The following is a 22,061-nucleotide window of genomic DNA, read 5'->3' as shown; positions in this document are numbered from 1 at the left end:
GAAGTTGAGTCTGAAGTGTTTGGAAGTTGAGTCTAAAGTGTTTGGAAGCTGAGCCTAAAGTGTTTGGAAGTTGAGTCTGAAGTGTTTGGAAGTTGAGCCTAAAGTGTTTGGAAGCTGAGCCTAAAGTGTTTGGAAGTTGAGCCTAAAGTGTTTGGAAGTTGAGTCTGAAGTGTTTGGAAGTTGAGTCTAAAGTGTTTGGAAGTTGAGGTCTGAAGTGTTTGGAAGTTGAGCCTAAAGTGTTTGGAAGTTGAGCCTAAAGTGTTTGGAAGTTGAGCCTAAAGTGTTTGGAAGTTGAGTAAAGTGTTTGGAAGTTGAGTCTGAAGTGTTTGGAAGTTGAGCCTAAAGTGTTTGGAAGTTGAGCCTAAAGTGTTTGGAAGTTGAGTCTGAAGTGTTTGGAGGTTGAGGTACAGTATTGTGTTTGTTTCAGCCCCGTGATGCTGCGAGCCATCAACGACCAGATGATGAAGCTGGAGCAGGTGTTTATCTTACCTGCGGGTCTACCAGGTCGACCACAAACCAGGTAAGAGGGTATTGTACTGTCATGTTATTAACCTGCCTTGTAGTGGTTCACTAGTTTCTGAAACTTTATATGAAAACGAATACAAAATACAAATTTAAGTACTATATATATATATATATATATATATATATATATATATATATATATATATATATATATATATATATATATATATATATATATATATATATATATAATGTACAGTGGTGATATGAGAAAATTTAATGTCTTAACCTAGATACTGTACTGTAAATTGAAATTTCTAAAATCTGCTTCACCCAATTATATGTATATTAGAAGAGTTAAGTTAAGCTATGCTGGTGGTACTATTGAAGAGCTGCCTGAGATAAGGACCGTACAGTACTCACTTTTTCAGACTCGCCATGTTCACTTTAAGCTCACTAGTTCAGTAAGGTTGAGGTAGGATTGTGTTACAGTACAGTATATTGAGAATTATTCTGGTGTAAGTGCTGTACACACTCCTCAGTTATCTCTCTAAATATGCCAGAAAGGTTAGTACAGGCAGAGCATTACTAAGAGGCTATATGATCTGAGTATAGTACAGTACTACCACAGTCAAGTCATCTCCATCCTTTGTCAGCTAGGTTAGGTTATGGTAAGGTAGGTGCAATAGTACAGAGGAACTGCCTGATGTCAATACTGTACTCACTCCCACAGACATGCTGTGTTTGCACCAAGTCAGTTTGACTCCTATGCAGCTTCAGGCTTCCCAGGGATCTCTGATCTCTTGCATAACTTGGACACACTGGATGCTGAAGAGCGTCAGCAGAGAGAGAAGCAGATCAAGAGACACGTCTCTGACCTCACTATTATGATGCAGACAGCCACCAGCCTTTTTGAAGACTTTAATATTATCTAGAACACCTCAAATATTTCATAATTCTTTGTTACTCCCCGTAGGACCTTTTTCCATCCCTGTCTTAGACCCTAAACAACCAAAGGATCTCAACACCTCAGTTAGATGAACCTCACCTCCCTCAATAATACTAGGACCTCTTCATGCAAAAAATCAAGTCTTCATAAGATATTTCACTATATCTAGAAGAGATTCCAGGGATCTCACATCCTGCCCAGATAGTTATTTCCTCACTATCTCTGTACAACCTCTCTACACCCCTTCCTGAGTCGCTAAATAACCCAAGATCCACATCATTCTTGCTCAGAAATTAACAAAATTCTTCAGTATTAAAGGAATGTAAGGAAGAGCTTAGTATGCCCTTAGCAAAGTTGTTTAACATGTCCTTAAAAACAGGTGTAGTACCAGAATCCTGGAGGATAGCGAATGTAATACCGATTTTCAAGAAGGGGGATAGATCACTATCCTCTAACTACCGCCCAATCAGTCTAACATCAATAGTACCCAGAGCAAGAATTACTGGAAGCAATCATTTCAAACTCTATTCTGAAATCACCTGGAGAAAGCACCTATTGATCAATGATTCCCAGCATGGCTTCACAAGCGGACGTTCTTGTCTAACTAATCCATTAACATTCTTTTCATCAGTTTTCGAATCGGTGGACGAGGGGCACAATTATGATGTGGTATATCTCGACTTTAGCAAAGCCTTCGACAGAGTCCCCCACGAAAGACTAATTAGAAAGGTAGAAGCACATGGCATCAAAGGTAACATCCTTAAATGGATTGGGGCGTGGTTACAGGACAGGAAACAGCGAGTGAGCGTGCGGCACCAAATCCATTGAACAACGTCTGAAGTGGGTTCCCCAAAGGCTTCGACACTTGGACATTTTATTATATGCAAACGACATGAATATCGTATAGACAGCAACATAAGTAAATTTGCTGATGACACTAAAATAGGGCGTGTTATTTAAATCTGGCGAGGACTCGGCAAAACTACAGGAAGATCTAAGCAAATTTTTCGAATGGTCTGAAAAATGGCAGATGAAATTCAACGTCGACAAATGTAAAGTACTCAGTATAGGAGATGTAAACAGGGAAACCAGATACCAGATGAACAACGATGCCATAGAGAAATCCGACTGCGAGAGATTTAGGAGTAATGATAAGTAGGAACCTTAAGCCAAGTAAACAATGTGTTTTTGCTCGTAACAAGGCTAATAAAGTACTTGGATTCATACAAAGGAGTGTTAGTTACAAGACTAGCGAGGTCATCTAAAAACTGTTTTCTCTTTGCTTTCTTGTGAGACCACACCTGCGTTCTTGCCAGTTCAGTTCTAGTCACCGTATTACAGAATGGATATAAGAATCCTTGGAAAGAATTCAGAGAATGACAAAGACTAATCCGGGCATTAGGAACCTTGAGTATAGAGACAGGTTAAAGCACCTTAATTTGCACTCCCTCGAGAGACGTAGAGCGAGGGGCGACCTGATAGAGGTGTATAAGTGGAAGTCAGGGCTAAACAAAGGGGACATTACAAAGGTACTCAAACTATCCAACCAGGAGCGAACTCGTAACAATGGTTTTAAATTAGACAAATTTAGATTTAGGCGTGAAATAGGTAAACACTGGTTTGGAAACAGAGTTGTGGATGAATGGAACAAGTTGCCAAATATCATCATTAACTCGAATATTGCTTCAAACATAGGTTGGATGCTCATATGAGCAATAGGGGTTGGTTGTAAACGGGACTGCCCAGTATGGGCCAATAGGCCCGCTGCAGTTTCCTCCATTCTTATGTTCTTATGTTATCTAGAGTAGGTCTTATATAACCTGTTCTGTGGATCTTTTCTTTTTAACTCCTATAAAGACATTTTACCAGAGACACAATTTAAGTTAAGGGTTTGTTGTCAGTGTACAGATCCTCCTCTTCTTCATGATGATTTTTCTTGGACTCCAGATATGAAACTGTAGACATTTTAAGGCATCCTACACTTGTTCTCATGTCACAGAAACTTGTCTTAGTATCCTACATTTTATCCGAGCATCTAAGAACCTTGTTCTAGCATCTTAGACCCTGTGAATTTTTAAACAATGTTAGTCTTTTACTGTAGATAATTTGCTCTGTACATGCAGTACGTCTTATGCTATAATATACAGTATACATGTATAGTACAGTATATATATATATATATATATATATATATATATATATATATATATATATATATATATATATATATATATATATATATATATATATATATATATATATATATATATATATATATATATATATATATATATATATATATATATATATATATATATATATATATATATATATATATAATGGAGAAATATAAAATATCAATCTTTAATGTATTAAATACAGTGCAGGTATACAAATTGGTGATTATGTACAGTACATACAGTACAAATAAGGATACACTGTACATTGTTTTAATTCATATACTGTACACACACACACACACCAATATGTACACTACAGACATCCACACAAATATTAATTTTTATATATAATTTTTGCAATGATTTGTCAAAATATCTTATATATATATTGAGAGACATTCCAAACAAACAATCCTAATCATATGAATAATTACATTAGATATACTGTATATAGTTATCCATAAAAACTTTTAGAATTTTGATAGAGTTTTGACCAAATGTGAAATTGATTTTATGCAATCAGTACTTATCACTTTTTCCCCAGTATTTGAGTGACTATTAGAATCTGTTGTTTTATTGTAATTTTATTATTTTTTTTAATTTAGGTTTTACATAGACAAAAAGTACCTGTTTTGAACATTAAGGGATCACTAGTACATACTTATAATTGTTATTTATGAAGGAAAAAGAACATTGTATATATTTTCGACCACAATGTAAATAATCCTTTATAATGATATTCTTCTCATTATCCTTGGTTGAATACACTAACTGTCTGTACTGCCTCTGTTTACATGATGAACCAATGTGAGCTTATATGATGATTTTAATGAATAAATGTCTCACAAACTAAGAAATATGATAGGACTTATGATTATTTTTGTACACAGTTTGAAAAAAGCCAAGTCTATTATGCATTTAGAATGTCTGTGGCATCTGAACTGAGGTAGAGAGATAAATAGGTATTGTATAGATATTTATTCAGTAATAAGTTTATATTGGTTCATCGTGTATAGAGTGTAGGCATACAATCAATGTACACAGACAATACAGGTACACAAGCAACATACACAATCAATGTACACAGACAATACAGGTACACAAACAAAGTACACACACAAAATGCAGTTACACAAAAACATACATACCTGGTAGATGACAGTACAGGTGAACAAACAACATACACAGACAATGCAAGTTGATTCAACTAAGAATAACCCATAAAAGCTATTAAAGGTTTTATTTCTACTAAGAGTAGTGTTTCTGTCCTACAACAAGTATACAGTACCTTTATTCTGATGCTGACAGTGTAGTGTTTTCCTATAGATATAAGAAAAAATACATTAATCTATATTACTTAATTTTATCCAAGACTCTGTAAAGAAACCTTAATTCTTTGTAAGTACTTAACTACTACATTACTGTATTATTTTAACTTGCCTCCTTTTAATTTTAATACTGAAACATAATATATTACTAACCTTTTGGTGAGAGATGCTGGAGTTTGGGTTTAGCCGTGATTGTACAATTGGACTTATGACCGTTTAGTCAGTCTTTGTCAGAGAGCAAGAGTACTGTAATGTTTGACGATAGAGGTGACGGTGTGGGTGTAGACAAAGGCCAGCTGTAGGTGAAGATGGAGAAGTAGGGCGAGGTGTAGGAGTCCTGCTGGGATTGACAGGGGTTTTAGGATGGAAGAAGGAGTCAATCTTAGTATCCAGATGCTTCCTGTATTCTGTATTACGTACCTCAACTCATCAAGGTGGGAGTATTAATTCTGTAAATCAGGGTCATTTGTATTGGCATGCAGATACTCGATAGCGGTGTCCAATCCTGCCTGAACAGCTGATAACTTCGGAGCAAACAAGTTGGTGTCTTCATCCTCATTGTCATCATTGTCCTCTTTGGGGGCTGAGCAGGAAGCTGCTATCGTCTCCTCAGTCATGAGCTGGAAGCCAGGATCACCATCGTCACTGTGGAGCCATTCCAAGACATTTTCTTCTGTTATCGTGTCTTCACCAGCCCTCTTCCTTTTGGGTGCCATCACTACTACACTTCACAACTGTCGCAAGGCACAAGAAATCAGGCACAAAAACAGCCACGAGGCACAAAATTCATAAGGAACAACAAAAGGGCTTGAGCGAGAGGTAGTGTGATACAGTACGCACACTGAGACTACAAACGGGCCCGAGGAGGTACACGTGCTGTGAATAGTGGCAGGAGATGTGGATAGGGTCCATTTTAGCAGCAGGGGAGAAAACATGGCATACGGACAGAGAGAGACCAGTTATGAATTTGCCACATCCAGGTGTCGTCTGGACCAACTGAAATCTGGATCTGAGAGGTCCAGAAGTGTAAGGGTTTTACTGTACTATCTGGGGTGTTAAGTTAGATTAGGTTAGATTATGCTATCCTCTGTTATGTTAGGTCAGTTTAAGTTAGAATTAGGTGTAGGTAGGTTAGATTAGGCTATGTTAAGTTAGAATTAGGTTATGTTAAGTTAGATTAGATTAGATTATCATAGTTAGCAGTAGGGTAGTTAATGCTAAGTTAAAACATTCTGGGGGACTAATCTTCAAGTGATCCGATACATTTGAGATTAATGAAAGAGTTTTACAATGTTGGTGTTTATGGAGGACCTGTGACTGCCTCCATAGGTGAGTGACTGAAGGATTAAGTATTATAGCTTATCAATAAGAGTCAAAAGATATACTGTATTACCATATACCGTATATTGATATAAATAAGAATATAGATTAAAAAGTATATTGCCATAGGTGTAATATTTCCCTTTAAAGCTCAACAAACACCATGAAAGGAAGTCATTATCGTGTGATGTTGATTCTCTAGGCAGGGAAAAGGAATTATTTAGAATACAGTAATTCTCTCTACATTAATTTAATGGCACCCAGAGATGACGAAAAGAACCCAGGTGTTGTGGTTAATAAGAATCTGAGTGCTATAGGTGATAAACACCTGGGTGTTGTAGATAAGGAAGAGATCCTGGGTCTTGTACATTAGAAAAACCTTAGTTGTTGTAGATGAGGAAAAGATCCTGGGTCTTGTACACAAGAAAAAGACTCTGGGTGTTGTACACAAGCAAAAGATCCTGGGTGTTGTAGATGAGGAAATGGTCCTGGGTGTTGTACACAAGCAAAAGACCCTGGGTATTGTAGACGAGGTAAATATTCTGGACTACATACACAATAATATTGTTCTTGTACTCGAGTTGATCCTGGTGTTCCTTCTTACAACAATCGCATACCAACAAATCCTTTGAGGCCTTTGGGGGTCCTATATTCAGAACCACTGCATTTTTAATTGTCTACCTGTAGTGCCCTGCAGTACAATCTACATGTGCCACCAGCCAATCAGGGCAGCTCGACAAGTGTGAACATCTTCCCTGTGCAGTCAGTGATGGACTAATGGGAGACCACTGTTTTCCACAGCATCTAGGTGGCTGCCTTTATTAGGAGCATTCCAGGGAGGGAGACCTCACTTCCTCATGCTTCTTTGATGTGTAGAAATGTGCCTAGATATAGTACATCTTTTATTTCGTTTTCGGAAGCATAATGCTTTTTATATAATTTGTTTGATTGTTTCTTACCCTGTAATCTGATGTCTTCCAGTGAAATAAATTCACAAGTTCACACTATGATGAGTCTCCTAAAACTGAAGTGACTTGCTTGGATTGCCCTATTATGTATGATTCTGACAGGCTGACCGGAAGCATGTTGACCTAATGTCACTAGTTGCCACATCTGGACATCTCCCCCTTTCAAGATTCCTCAGCTCCAATGCTGCCTTGCAAATGTATTACAACTGCTATAATGCTTCTGCTTATTGGATCTTTTGGAAAATAAATCTATGTGAACTAGTCGGCCTCTTTGTTTTTCCTCCCTGAATTTAACTCCTTTTCCATTTATAGGTGTGTATTGTGCCATATCTTTCATACCACTTCTATGTAACTTCATACTTTCTCGATAATTGTTCTAACTTCTTTTCATTCAAACTGTTTATCCCTTTTCTATGTACTGTACTTTGAAAATTTTTACACTTTCAAGTCTTTCCAAGTGACTTTTATATGACTTCCAGACATCTTTATATTTCTAGATCTTTCAACTAATTTTCAGAGAAGTTTTAGACATTCCAGACATTTTCACTCGGATAACTTCAAGACAACATACTCATACAAATTTTCCAAACCATTTTTAAATAACATCCAAAATCTAGAGAGTTTTATCTCATTAATTTTAATTGTTGATAGAATAGTGTAATTGCTGACCTAATTACATGCTTGAAGACCTTAGCTGTTGAAGTGCTGTAATAATATTTTATCAACGACAACATTGCTAAAGCTGCCTCCCGAATGCTGGGAATGCTGTACAGATGCCGTAGTTACTTCACTCCTGAGCAGTTGCTTCAAGTATATAGGGGATTCATTCGTCCAAACTTGGAGTACTGCTCTCATAGCTGGGGTGGCTCTTCTTCTGTCCAACTATTAGATAGGGTGGAATCAAAGGCATTTCGTCTTATTAACTCTCCTCCTTTAGTTGATAATCTTTCTTCCCTTTCTCTTTGCTGCAATGTTGCTTCACTCTCTCTTTTACAGGTACTTTAACGGGCAATGTTCGGTGGATTTGGCATCCTGTGTACCGCCGGCAAGGCCGTGGGCTCGTAACACACGTCTTGCCTGCAGTGCCCACTGTTTCTCTGTGGATGTCGGTCACACGAAAATAACCCGTTATAGTACCTCCTTCTTTCTTCACACAGCCAAACTGTGGAATGCTCTGCCTTCTTCTGTGTTTCCATACTCATACAATCTCTCACTTTAAAAAGCTGCAGGTTTTATTTCTTTTTATTCTTATTTCTTCGCCCCCTAGGCCCCGTTGTGGGTTGTTCGGCCTGCGCCCAGGTGGGCCAATTCCTGAGAAAAAAAAACTTCCAAACTCCTTTTATACTTTCTACTGATTTATTTTTTCATGAATTTCCAGACACCATACAGAATCATTAGACTTACCTATCAATTTCTAACAACTTTTGGTTATTTTATACCTTCTATGTCACTCCCAGACAACTTTTTAATAAGTTCTACAGACTTTCATGACTTTCCAAAAAATATTTGTTTTCTTTACCTTTCAGTTAACTTCTAGATTTATATGAGAATGATCCAGGTCTATAACTCCTGGAAAGCTTGTACTGTACAGGCTTTCTAAAACTTTCAGATATTTCCATACAGCTCGCACACTTGCCAAACCTTGCTGTTCTTAAGACAACTTACAACATTTCACAACCTTCCACACAACTTTTAAAATTTCAAATAAGTTGGTACATAAATAAAACTCATAAAGTAACCCACTTAAGCATTTATTTGTTTTCAGAAAATATTCAAAATCTGGGTTATGACCCTATGTTGAGTGTGTACCAAGCTTACAGAACCAGTTGGCTAGACGGGCTTAAGAAACATATTTGACCCCAAGGTTCCTGCAATGTAAGGAACAGCGAAACTGCAGTGAGAGGCGAAATTGGCACGTCATCTATTCATAGTATCACTAAGAAAACAAGTCCCTTATAAATCACATTATTCACCTAGAAATATTACTTCATTGATTTTAAGAGGTCACATCAGGGGTTCAAAATAAGCAAAATTCTGTTTTTGGAACCTATGTGTTTGTAAAGATGTTTATTATGTGTGTATGGTGTTAAAATCTCTAATATGTCAATTTTGAAAACTTGAACTTAAATATACACAAAAACTCAGGTGTGCTGGGAAGATGTATTTCCATGAAACACTCAAATTCCTAAGCTTGTTTGAAGCAAGTGTTCAAATTTGACATGATGCACATCTTCTTTACAGACACACACAGAGGCACCAAAAACAGTACAAAGCCACCTATGAACCCCTGATGTAACCCCTTAACATTAATAAGGATCTGCAGTCTTAGTGACATAGGGTGAACCATCCAAAATAAAACTTGACAGTAAAATAAGTAAAACTGGAAGAATTCTCTCCATATCAAGCAAGTCTTAAGTATTTTACAAAGTATGAAGACTGAGAAATGACTTATTCCCCATTCTTACACATAAATAAAAACATTAAAACTCGATGAATAATATTTTCAACGGTTTTTATATCCCAGCCTTTAGTAGCAGAGCAAAATAAAAGCAAATAAATTTTAAGTACCTAAAATAATTTAGATAAAATAAACTACATAATATTTATTACAGTTTCAACAAGTCAACAGGAACAATAATAATAATAATAATAATAATAATAATGATGATAATTATACATTTCTCCAATCGTTAGGCATAACTATTGGTGAGCATGTAAGAATATAAGCCAAAGCCTTAACATAACAGGAGCACCCTATACTGTATACTTATGACAAAAAATTATATTAGGATTTATGAACTTTTACTGCATGACTGTAAATGAACATGAAGGTTGTACACCATTCATATATGAACACATTGTAATACATAGAGGTTCTATATACTGTTGTATTGCTGGTTCACTAAACATGTAACCTAAATTTATGTAAATCAAGGATGGAAAAACATAAATACTGTATCTATATTGTCTGTAGCTTGTGAAAAAAAAAATATATATATATAAATAATTCACATAAGCAGTTTTAGTTCTGAGCTTTTAACTGAACAACATTTAATGGTGAAGGAATTAACAAAACTGTGATCAACAATTACCTCTAAACCACATATATAGTTGATGCCATTCCTCTTAAATGACAAAAATAATTCTTTTTTAATAATTATATTTTCTGGGCTTTTTTTTTTCATTTATCCTGTGTGACAAAATAATTCCTCTAAAGTCTTTTCTTAAACAGTGACATGGAAGGGCGATCCGGGAATGTGGTCATCACCCCACTTGACCATCAGGATGTAATCACCTTTGTCACGAACAACATAACCAATCTGGGGAGAAAAACATGAACTTAGTGCATTGTCACACAAGAAGGTAAACTGTTAGGGAGTGATCAAGCCAACGGTTAAATCAATTGAGAAAAAATATTTGAGTACAGTATAAAGAATAGAAGCTTGTGAGTGTTTCAGAAGGCTACTCATACATTGTTATAACTGCATTGTATATTATTACAGAATAAGAGGAAGGGTTATGAGATGCACTGTATTGTGACAATCTTGTACATGTACAGTACAGTACAGTGCAGTACACCGCTCTCATTCTTGAGACACAATAAAACATTTCCTTCATTACTGTATTTTCGTGTCAAACTAATTCATAATTTGTAAAACAGTTCCCTTTAAAGTCTTTCATGTAATACTGTATTAACTCCTAAAAATATACAGTACATATATAAATATACATACAGTATAAAGAAATAAAATGCTGTTGTTACCACAAAGTAATTTAAGATCAACAAGTAAGAATATTTCATTAGAATGCAGTGGTAATATTAGTTTTCCATTGGTACTATAATTACTGTATTTGAAAATGATGCAGTTTTTAGTAAACAACCCTCTTTGCAGATATAAATATTGCATATTACTTCATGAAGTGATAACTGGACACAACATGTGGCCGTACACCTCAGCAATATCCATCTACTCAAAAAATAATTACATCTAATAATTACTACAACTACAGCTGAGTCATGCTTTAACATATCTTTCTGCTGTGTGCATCGTGGTTTACATTGCCTTCTACTCAAAAAGAATCACGTGATATTCTGCCCAAAGCGTAAACTAATACATCAGGTGCGTCATGCCCACAATTTGCATCTCCTACATGTGAATTAAGACTTGAAAGATCAACTAAGTATCACATCATGATTCTCCTTTGATGTGAATGCTCATTAAAGTGTCACCGATCATCAATACTTTGCACTATTGACAAAACTTATAAAAGAGGTAAGTAATTATCATTCAAACTCTGTCACTGACCCTTACGTTTTACTGTAAATACACTCGCTAAATAAAAAAAAACAAGAAAAAATCATGCCAAGACATTATATGCCAACACTGTGACTCTGCATTAATGACAGCAGGAGTAAAGAAACATCATCATCAATTAGGTATTTCAAACATGCAGGGAAAAGGTACCTCACTGTTGGGTGGAACTAGGATGGTATTTCTAAGACCAGTAGACACATTATACAGTTGAGGCCCATCAAACAGGAAAGTCAAGATTTTAAATGATTGATAGATAAATCTGGGCATTCTCTTTTGATGAGCCAGTATTACACATGTACTGTACTGTATGTCAATGTGTAATACAGTATGACCATTTTAAATTAAATGAAATAAATCTAAATAAATTGCATCCAAATACCACCAACAGATCAGTAAAAATGTTTTATTAAATCAATCAAAATTTATGAAGCTAAAACAGATGCATATAGTCCACTGAAATATAAACAACCACTGGTCAGATATTCCTATAATAATTGTCTCATGATGCCAGCTGGTTATTACTCACAACCCCCACTTGGGTCATCAACTAAAAATTAAAGTGTTTGTAAAATTTGCTTTACAGATGAACTTTGTCTTCACATTTGATCATAATTCAGATCAACAACTTTCCATATTGATGAACACTAAAATATCTTAGAAAAGTCTAAACCATGCATACATACTTGGCACAACACCAATGTGAACATGTAACTTAACAAGTCTAAAACTGTGACGTCAGAGCAGCAGGAGAGGGAAACACCTGTTACCATAGTGACCAAATATAACGTGAACATTCACAAAGGTTATATATTGTACAGCAATAAATTAATACCTTGGGACTGTAAAACTTATGATACTGTAAGATCCCTTTGAAACCTTCACTTTAATTTCTGATTCATTTGATTAAAAAACTCATAATGGAGTATAATAACTAAAAACTTTGGGAATATTATACATTTGGTAACAAATGTCATCTAATATATTTTACTTCTCTTTATGGTAAAAAAATAAATAAATAAAAATTAAATAAATAAATAAAAAGCAAACAGATATTATCTCCCATTCCCAGCCCTCATGCTGCCTCTGACATCTTTGGTGAAGAAATAATAATGAATATTCACAATATGTCACATGTGATGATTTACCAAAAAGAAATAACCTGATTGAGCACACGTGCTGTAGAAACAAACCAAACAACAACACTAAGTCACAAACATAAGCATTCCGGAGAAGATACACAAACTATGGAAAGGAGGGAGAGAGGGGGGGGGGGCAGGGTTTTGGGAAACACAATCCATAACAACAAGAAAGATGTGGCAAACCTATCACTTGGGTTTATCTTAGAGGGGATTATCTTATACGTTGATGGAGAAGGGGGAGCCGGGAATGTGGTCCTCTCCCCATTTGACAATGAGGATGTAATCTCCTCTGTCGTGAACCTTGTAACTGACCTGGATTTGAAGAAATAACAACAGATATTCTAATACTCACACAACACTTTCACATTCCACTGGATATCGTACATCTAAATACTGTATAACAGAAGTTAGCAGACGAATTAGAAAGTTAAAATACAGTATACATGTCGTCAATCAAAGGGCAGCAGAAATATTTCAATAGACAATAACCGTCACACCTCTGGAAGAATGGGTAATGTGTAAGACCAGGCAAGGGGGTGGGAGGAACAGAGGCAGCAAACTTTTACCGATTGGAATAATGAAACTTGTCGAGAGGAGTTCAAACATCAAAGCAAACACGGGGTGAAAAATACAAAAATAACACCTCCAATAAGACACTTTTACATGGCATGAGCACAGGAAACAAACTCTCAATAAATGGAATAATAAATTTTGCAAGGGGGGGAGGGTGTGTGTTCATCAGACCAGGCAAAGGGATAGAAATAAACCACCCAGATACAACCTACAACTGTACTGAGACTGTTTGGGGATGACACTAGAACATAGAGACCACGAAGGGGGAGCCGGGAATGTGATGTTCTCCCCACATGACCAATAGGATGTGCTCGCCGCGATCTTTGATCTTGTAACTGACCTGTTGTTCAGAAGAGTGTTAGGGTAATCTGGTTCTTGTCTCCTCTCTGTCTTTAAGATAATTTAGGTTCAATTTTGTTTTTCTTATACATTAATTGTCTCTCCATTAAATTAACTTCATGCCCATCTATTTGAGTGTATAATAAATGTGTAAAATATTGTCAGGAATTTTGATTTTTAATTCAAGTCAATTAGATATGTATATTAATCACAAAAGAGAATTCTATGACACATATATTTAAATCCTGAACTAAAGCTGACCTTCCAAACTAACCAAATGCCTCACTTACAGTACAATATACAGTGAACAGCCATAACTTGCATTACCATTCCTAATTTCATTTTCATACACAACTAATGTAGTACTGTAGTTTTGTTTGTCCAGTCTTTCATTACATATAGGATCTGAGACACACCTGAATTTATAAACTCCAACCATGAATTCTATATCTCACCTGTATGGTCTAATTATCCTCTTTGTACCTGTATAGTATTACCAGAAATAGTATTCCTTGATTTATTTTTCTTTACATGTCCTAATTGCCTTCTAACACCTAATAGTTTCATCCAATCAACTTCTCAAGATTTCCACACAGCTTCACCTTATAAAATCTTCACATCATTATTCACTTTATCGATTCGTTTCATTCACACACACAGGCGTTGAACCTTCAGTCTCATACCACACTCAACTTCTTCCCACTTATATAATCGTCCATTTCCGAGTCCTTGTATCATTCAAGTAAATATTTCTTCTTCAACTGTCAATCTCAGTGAAAAATGTACCCAACACCTAAATATACACTGTACTTTTGAGTCTACAGGATTTAAACTATTATCATACGTGGATTACTAGTGTCTCTCTCTAACACCAAAACACTGATCATGTCTGTATTCAGTTTCACCTTTAATTCACTACACATAGTAAAATAAACTCAACTAACTGGCATATGATTAAGAGTGTATGCCAAGGCTAATGTATATAGAATAAAAATGCTGAAAATGAGTAGTCAAAATGTTATAGTCGGTGACCTTGGGGGGGTGGAGGGAAATATTTATTATTAAACAGTTGGAAAGTTCAATTATAAACATATTAACTTTACCCACATTGATCAAATACTTGTAACTGTGCTTCTTCTAAATAACTCAATGTAGAGTAAGTAATATGTACAGTAAATAATATGTACAGTAAGTAATATGTACGGTAAGTAATATGTACAAGTAATCATCACAGGTTCCTCCTACACAAGATCTTCACCAAGTTCACATTAAATATCAAAGTAAATATAACCAATTGGTACTCTGGATAGTGTCTCAATAACCAATATCTCTGTTGAACGCATACAAGACAAGAATCAGGCGATGTTTAGTCTTACCTGGTAATTATTATGTCCAATATGCTTAATGTACACCTCCTCACACGGTGCCTTGGGACCATACACACCCACATACAGAATGTTGTTTCCTGCAATGTGGTAATGAGAATGATAAACCATGTACAGTGCAGTAAAGTCATGTATGATGCTGATAAATCTTCTATAACTCTCCAGTATAATGGCCTAAAAAGCTTCTGTAAAACACTTCAGTCTATATATGTACTTTACTTAATCTTTTATTATAGACTGTATATAATATAATACAGTACAGTATATGGATAGATCAAATAAGCTCTGGGTGTTAGGACAATCCTCAGTTGCTAATGCAGGAGAAAATGACATTCATATTTTACCATGAAACAATAATTCGAGCTTATTTACATTAAAAAATAAAATCGTAAACACATTTCTATCTCAATTCTAGGTTTACAGTTTTACATACATTATAAACACAATGTCAAAGTATACCTACACAGTCTTTGAACATTGTAGACTGTACCAGTATTGTCTATATACTTGCTGAACTGTATACTTGAACTATCTACAAACAATCTGAATCAATGTGAACTCGTAGGTTGATTTTACCGAACAAATAAATACAACTGGAGACGTAACTCACCAGCAGTGGAAGCGTTGACGGTAAAGTTGTTCTGGCGGTTGACGTGAGCCTTCTTCAATCCCAGACCCTTGCTTGTTACCTTTGTTGCATCGGACTGGAACCTGTGAACCAGAGCGTTATACTTTACAAGTACTGTACATACTTAATGAACAAAATACATCTATGTGCAGTTAACACCCCCAATGCTAGTTACTGGGCTTTATCAGTCAAGGATGAAGATAAATAAAAAGTGTTTGAGCTAAATAAATAATGTATAATAAAGTCAAGTATTATTTTCAGAGAGGTATGGGTAAGCTTAAGTAGTACCAGGAGGTGGAAAAGGTATGGGTAAGCTTAAATAGTACCAGGAGGTGGAAGAGGTATGGGTAAGCTTAAGTAGTACCAGGAGGTGGAAGAGGTAGGGGTAAGCTTAAGTAGTACCAGGAGGTGGAAGAGGTATGGGTAAGCTTAAGAAGTACCAGGAGGTGGAAGGTGTATGGTTAAGTTAGGTATCGAAGCGACTCCTCACTTTGGGATTATAGGACCCTGGTGAGCCTTATCGCCCGACTTGGTCTTCTCAACTGTCTCCACCACAACAGACGATGATTCCTGGAAGGTGCCCTTATCTGCCAGCGCCTCACCAGTACACTTCACCTGTCATTAACAACAAGATGACATGTTATTAAAAGTTTGAATATGATTTTTATGTTGTTCCAATTATACTTACTCGACCAAAAAGAGGAATGTCAAGCTTTCCATTTAAACACTGACTGCTTCTCTATAAATATATAATATACCTATATTTATCTATAAAAATACTCAGCACTTCAATTAGGGACATACCAGCTAGACTGTGAAACCTTGGCAATACACCAGTCTATGTATTATCATCATCATACATACACTTTCCCTTTTACCCACCACTAGACTGATATACATGACAGCAGTATTACCCTGGATAATCTGAACAGGTGTGGTCACAAGGAGACAGGTGCGGCCACAAGGAGACAGGTGCGACCACGTTACAATGGTAAAAGATGCAAAGGTTAACTCCAGGATGATGTTCCTTTGTTTATTATGACTTACTGTCAGAGTGCTTGTGTGTCACTTCTGTTAACACTGACCTTGTCTGGGTGACTGAATTCACTCACACTGAACTTTTTGGTTAGATAATACTCTTGTTTCCTCTTGTTTAATTATATAAGTAATTACATACCTAATATTTATAGCTCATTTTCTTTCCAATTAAACCTGTTTTTATTAGATTAATTTGTCTACAATTATCATAAACACTGAACATTTCCCAGCCATGCCGCTCTTCTCAGTGGTACTGTATTAGGCCTATCAAATGTTCACAAAATTCCCCTTTACATCTACCTGTACAGTACATTTATGACTTGTGTACCAGCTAATATTGTTTTGATTTTTATTAGAAACTTGGATTATCTAACTTATTATTATTATAATTTTTCATGATACGTGTGCAATAGTCATTAAGAGAATGGTATCAATACTCAGTGTCAAGTGTCATTTGATAAATAAAATAATTGTTGAAAAACTCATTACCTTCCAGGGAGATCCTGCTATGTGGTAGCCGTTGTACTTGACGGCAATGTAATAATCTCCGTTCACTAGTGGGGTGTAGCGGACCTTGTATCCTTCCTCCACCTCTGTACAGTCCATGGACACCTTAGATGGACCATCTATTGTCACCGCTAGAGTGCCCGCACCAGCACTGCACGTGTCCACGATGAAATCTGTTTTCTGACCTGTGTGACAAACATCATCATTACAGAATGATCTCAATATAAAAAATAATAAAACACACAACTTAACTTCCCTGGCCATTCTCTATTCTAGAAAATAAGGACATTTTCTTGCAATTAAATAGAAAAGAAGTATACATCATGTGATCTAAATACAATTAAAACAACATTTTGCTCTAAATGGTAAAATATCTGATGTAAACCTAAACAACATCAACAAAATATTACCTGACAGTTTCTATAATATTTCTTGCATACAAGAGGAGCCAGTTGCCTGTACAGTGTGTTAACTTGGGAACTACTGCCCTATACTATACTTCTGATCAACAGATACACAGTTTGAAGTTGGCTTCATATTGATTGACTGACCACACAGTTCCAAAGATATTTTTAGTATACCAAATTAAATAACTAACTAATTAACTTACCAGACACACAGGCTTCCAGTCCCTTGCCGGAAGCGGAAACGGCCGCTGGGTCGGCCTCATCCTTGCCAATGCGAAGTCTGAATGGTGAGCCAGGTATGTGGATACCATTGAACTTGATATGAACGTAATGGATGCCAATCTCCTTTGGCACAAAGCGTACGCTGTATGTGTCATTGTCAAGGAGATCGGTGAAACAATCCTCCTCTTGGCCTGATGGAGCCACAAACTGCAAAGAATCACAAAAACCAATGTAAAGCAACACTCAAGTATGTACATGGATAAATTGCATTATTATTAACAGTCTAAAGGAGATAAAGGGATTCAGGAAAAAACAAAATAAATAGAAAAAAGTGAGGTGTGATGGAGTGCCAAGAGTGATGGTGTACAAAAGGTAAACTATACAGTAGGTCTGGTGGAGAAGTTGGGGCTATTTAAGCACATCTTTAGGTCAGTAACTACTGTACTGGCTGGGAGCTACAAGTCACTATGACACCTCAACAATTTCATTTATATATCATTAATTCTACTCTTACAGGAATGAAATATTCTCTATTTCTGAAGCGCATACACTGTATTTCTTTTTCAAACTTATAATTGTCATATGCTTAAAAAATTGGATCACTAGAAGATTCGCCCCAACTCGTTTCACCTGAAGATTAATCAGCCTAACAATACAGTAATACCCCGCTGTACGCGGTTTCACTTTCTGCGATTTCGCATTTATGCGGTACCTCGCTAGAACCGGACTTTCACTTAACGCGGTTCATCTACTCATATACGCGGGAAGCGGCACGGACAGGATGCGCACAAGGTCGCCCAGTCATCAAAACATTACCGAGCTCTTCACCCGCCACAGCCGGCCCAAGTCAGTAATAGTGAGGATATGGACTTATATGGACTTTGAGGGGTTTGACAAAGAGGCCCTGCAAGCCTATGTGGTGGACAGTGATACAATTGATACAAGTGAGACAGGTGAGGGCCAATAATCTGCCCTCTGCCTCGGAACCAAACCCCCATCCCCGTGTGCCCAGCCATCTTTTCTACTAATGTAAGTGTTAAAAACCTAATATTATTGATATTTCTCTTAATTATTAATTGTGTGAGCATACCATCATAAAATTAAGATGTTATTTTTACTACAACATAGGTATTGTGTCGGAAAAAGTGGAGTTTGGGGGTCGGGCCAGTCTCTATTGGAATTAATCCCATATGTTCTGTTGTTCACTTTACGGGGTTTTCACTTTCCGCGGTACCCCATGGGTTCAATTGACCGCGTAAATCGGGGTACTACTGTACTTGGGGATTAGGTTAGGTTAAATCAATATTAAAGTGGGAAGACACATTGAGGTGATCCCCCAAATTACCTGATAATAAAGACTTAACAATCGAGTTACCATATGACAGTGGCTGAGCTAAAGTAATGCTGACTTACTTGTGGGAACTGTATATGTTCTTGTGTATATGTGATTTAAGAAAGACCACCATTGGCAGTAAGTATTAATTCCAGTTCAAGTGTTACCCTCTGTAAATTATTATATATGTATGTAAGTAATTTCTTAATCTTTACTCAATAAACTGACACTTAACCAAAGGAGGTGTCATGGCTATCACATTTATTAACAAACATTTATTTCTTCTATTATAAAATTCACACAGATAATTAAGGTCATTAATCCATAAAAATACTAAAACATAGTTAGCAACTCATTTGACATCAGTATTTAAACATCATCAGTTACCTAGAAAATTAGTTTATGGGAAGTATTGTACATATAGAAGCTGAACTAATCTGACCTGACCTGACCTGACCTGACCTAGTCTACTATCTCAAAGCATAAAGTGACCCACAATACATAATCTACCTTATTTTCACCTTTATAAATCTATTGTTGGTTTGTTAATTCACCTTAAAGTAACTTAGGAGCAAAGAGGATAGATAAAGTTAAGTATCAAACACAGCGTACTATTAATGTGGTACGTGAGAGCTGTGACTGAATTTCAAGGTACAGTACACCATCAACTGTCTGGTCTTGTCACCACTAAGATAAGTTTTTCATTACATATTTATTCAGTAATATCACCATACAAGTTTACATTGATTCAGCATGATATATAGACAAGAAATGCAACACAGATACACTATATACGTACACAGTGCAGATATACAAGTAAACAAACAATTGACCTCACAGAAAACAGACTATGTACACACTAGTCAATAAGGGGTAACTTATGTAAAGAGTCTGTCAGGCCCTCACAAGGCTGTTTCTGTTGTATAATAATATGTGTACTATAGTTGAGTAAATACTTAGAGAGACTGGAAGTGATATACTGTACTTGTGTGTGTGTGTGTGTGTGTGTGTGTGAGTGTAAAGTTCCTCACTGTTGTTTGAACACTTTCCTGTCAGTTTCCACACTTATCCTACACTTCTCTCCCCTATCCCCCCTCCCTTCTTCCTCAGAGATTCTATTTCCATTGATCCATCCCATACACAAGAAGGAAGTCAAAAAGATAAATGATAAACAAATGGATAAGAGTTAAAGGATATTTCCTCACCTTACAGTCCAGTTGACCTCGTGCACCGTTCTTGGTGACCAGGAGAGACTGAGGCTTGTTGGGCATGGCACCCTGGTCTGGGAACTGAGCAATTTCTACCTTGCGGGCCTCACCCATAGAGGGCGTGATGTACACCTTGTAAGGTGAGTCAGGGATGTGCTTGTCATTGAACTTGATGCCCACACGGTACTCCCCTGGGGACAATAAGAACAGGTCACACAAGGCAATATATTATTTGTTTTAGAAGTACAGTAGCTTAAGTTTCATATTCTAATACTGGTCAATGAAGGCCACATCAGATAACAGAATGACCAGCCGACCGACGAGTAAGCTGAAAAATTGTGAGAAAAAAATAAAATAAAAAAGAAATGAGTGTGTGGGCGGAGTGAAGCACTACCGAGGAAGATGCTGCTGCAGAGGGTGAATTAAGATGGTTCCTCTCTAACAAGAAGATGCAGAAATCCACCTTATAAGATTAAAGGCAAATGTTACCAGGTTATAATTTAGGTAAACTTCCATGGACAACATAAAAAAAAAAAAAAAATGAAAAACAATACACACTCCATAACTTTCTCATACCTGTAGGAATATGTAATATGACCTTCACCTGTTTACCCATATCTTAACACAAGGTACAGTATTGCCCTGATGAATTATAAACTGTGCATGACCTTCATCTCTGACCAATCATAACCAATATCATGAAGCTTCCAACTATGGCATCAGGAACATTAATTACAGTAGTAACTTTGGACCACCAGTAGACAAGCATATATATACCGTACATACATGCATACAGTTACATACAAACACCCACACATACATACTTGTGCACTTACATACATACATACACAGCCCACCTTGGTCATTACAGGTGGCTGGGTGTAGGGGCCCGTAGTGGTGTGGATGGGAGTAAGGGCGATGGTGTGGGGAGGGTTGTGTGGGGAGGGCCTGTACCACGCCCTGTGAGTGTTGCTGCTGGGCGTACGTCGACGGACATGGACGTAAGGGAGTGACCACCTGAGGGAGCGTGGGTGTGATGACGGGGTGTGGGTGTGAACTAACAGACCCTCCGCCCACGGTGTAGGAGCAGAAGGTCTTGTAGCGAGGCAGATCGTCCCCCATACTGCCTCTACCCCGGTCTGGCCACTCACGAGGCTTCACGACACCCCCCCCCAAGAGTTTCACGAGGCTTCAAGACACTTCCAGAGTTTCAAGAGGCTTCACAGTCTCTTTCAGTCTTGACACAGTCCTCACAGCCTCTCAAAGCTTCTCCTCCTTCCTCATAAACAATGTTCACAGCATCTAGTTAGTGCTGTACAACCCAACACACAGCCTTCCATGGTCTCCAAGGGTCAGCCAACACCAGTACGTCAGTGTTGGATGATCTAGTCACGTATCATTAAAGGTTTTAGTTTACTTTGGTTCTTATTTCCAGTTTTCTAGATTTAAGGTTCACACAGATACACACACTTCACTAACACAGCGTCAGCGTTCAGAAAATTCAACTTTGAAAGAAAAAATAAATACATAATTGCCCAAATCCCTGAAAATAATCATGTTCACTGGCACTAAAAGATTATAATACCGCCCTGTCTTGTGCACTAGAACTATTTTTAGCTATAATACCATGCCAAAATATATATGCAATTGTTTACATCACCGGTAGATGAAAATTTCTAATACCCTGTATAAGCAAGTACAGGTACCATAGTTTTAAACGCACGACAGAGGGGCGGCGACAACACCCACAAAAACA

At 36.9% G+C, this 22,061-nt stretch overlaps 2 protein-coding genes across 2 annotated transcripts in view; one reads left to right on the top strand and one right to left on the bottom strand.

The window, feature by feature from the left end:
* The first annotated feature begins 198 nt into the window (after positions 1 to 198).
* On the top strand, positions 199 to 1,810 carry LOC121869006 (putative N-acetylated-alpha-linked acidic dipeptidase). The gene is made up of 2 exons (XM_042370068.1): positions 199 to 520; positions 1,199 to 1,810. Exons 1-2 carry the CDS (start codon positions 435 to 437, stop codon positions 1,398 to 1,400), a joined length of 288 nt encoding a protein of 95 aa, XP_042226002.1. The 5' UTR covers positions 199 to 434; the 3' UTR covers positions 1,401 to 1,810.
* Positions 1,811 to 10,409: 8,599 nt separating this feature from the next.
* LOC121869005 (filamin-A-like) overlaps positions 10,410 to 22,061 on the bottom strand; it is a 209,885-nt gene continuing 198,233 nt past the window's right edge. Inside the window, 8 exon segments of the mRNA XM_042370067.1 lie at positions 10,410 to 10,530; positions 13,447 to 13,578; positions 14,954 to 15,042; positions 15,573 to 15,673; positions 16,081 to 16,205; positions 17,118 to 17,320; positions 17,746 to 17,971; positions 20,303 to 20,496. Coding sequence (XP_042226001.1) covers positions 13,480 to 13,578; positions 14,954 to 15,042; positions 15,573 to 15,673; positions 16,081 to 16,205; positions 17,118 to 17,320; positions 17,746 to 17,971; positions 20,303 to 20,496 — 1,037 coding nt within the window. The 3' untranslated portion in view covers positions 10,410 to 10,530; positions 13,447 to 13,479.

The sequence above is a fragment of the Homarus americanus genome, unplaced genomic scaffold (genome assembly GCF_018991925.1).
Source record: "Homarus americanus isolate GMGI-L3 unplaced genomic scaffold, GMGI_Hamer_2.0 scaffold24694, whole genome shotgun sequence".
Lineage (NCBI taxonomy): Eukaryota > Metazoa > Arthropoda > Malacostraca > Decapoda > Nephropidae > Homarus > Homarus americanus.
This window is presented reverse-complemented; position numbering and strand designations above follow the sequence as displayed.

What these genes read in the sequence shown, in the direction of transcription:
- LOC121869006 (XM_042370068.1), top strand. Translation starts at nt 435, where the DNA reads ATGCTGCGAGCCATCAACGACCAGATGATGAAGCTGGAGCAGGTGTTT. An exon ending in CCAGGTCGACCACAAACCAG is followed by an intron (nt 521 to 1,198) that starts GTAAGAGGGTAT and finishes TCACTCCCACAG; the next exon opens with ACATGCTGTGTTTGCACCAA.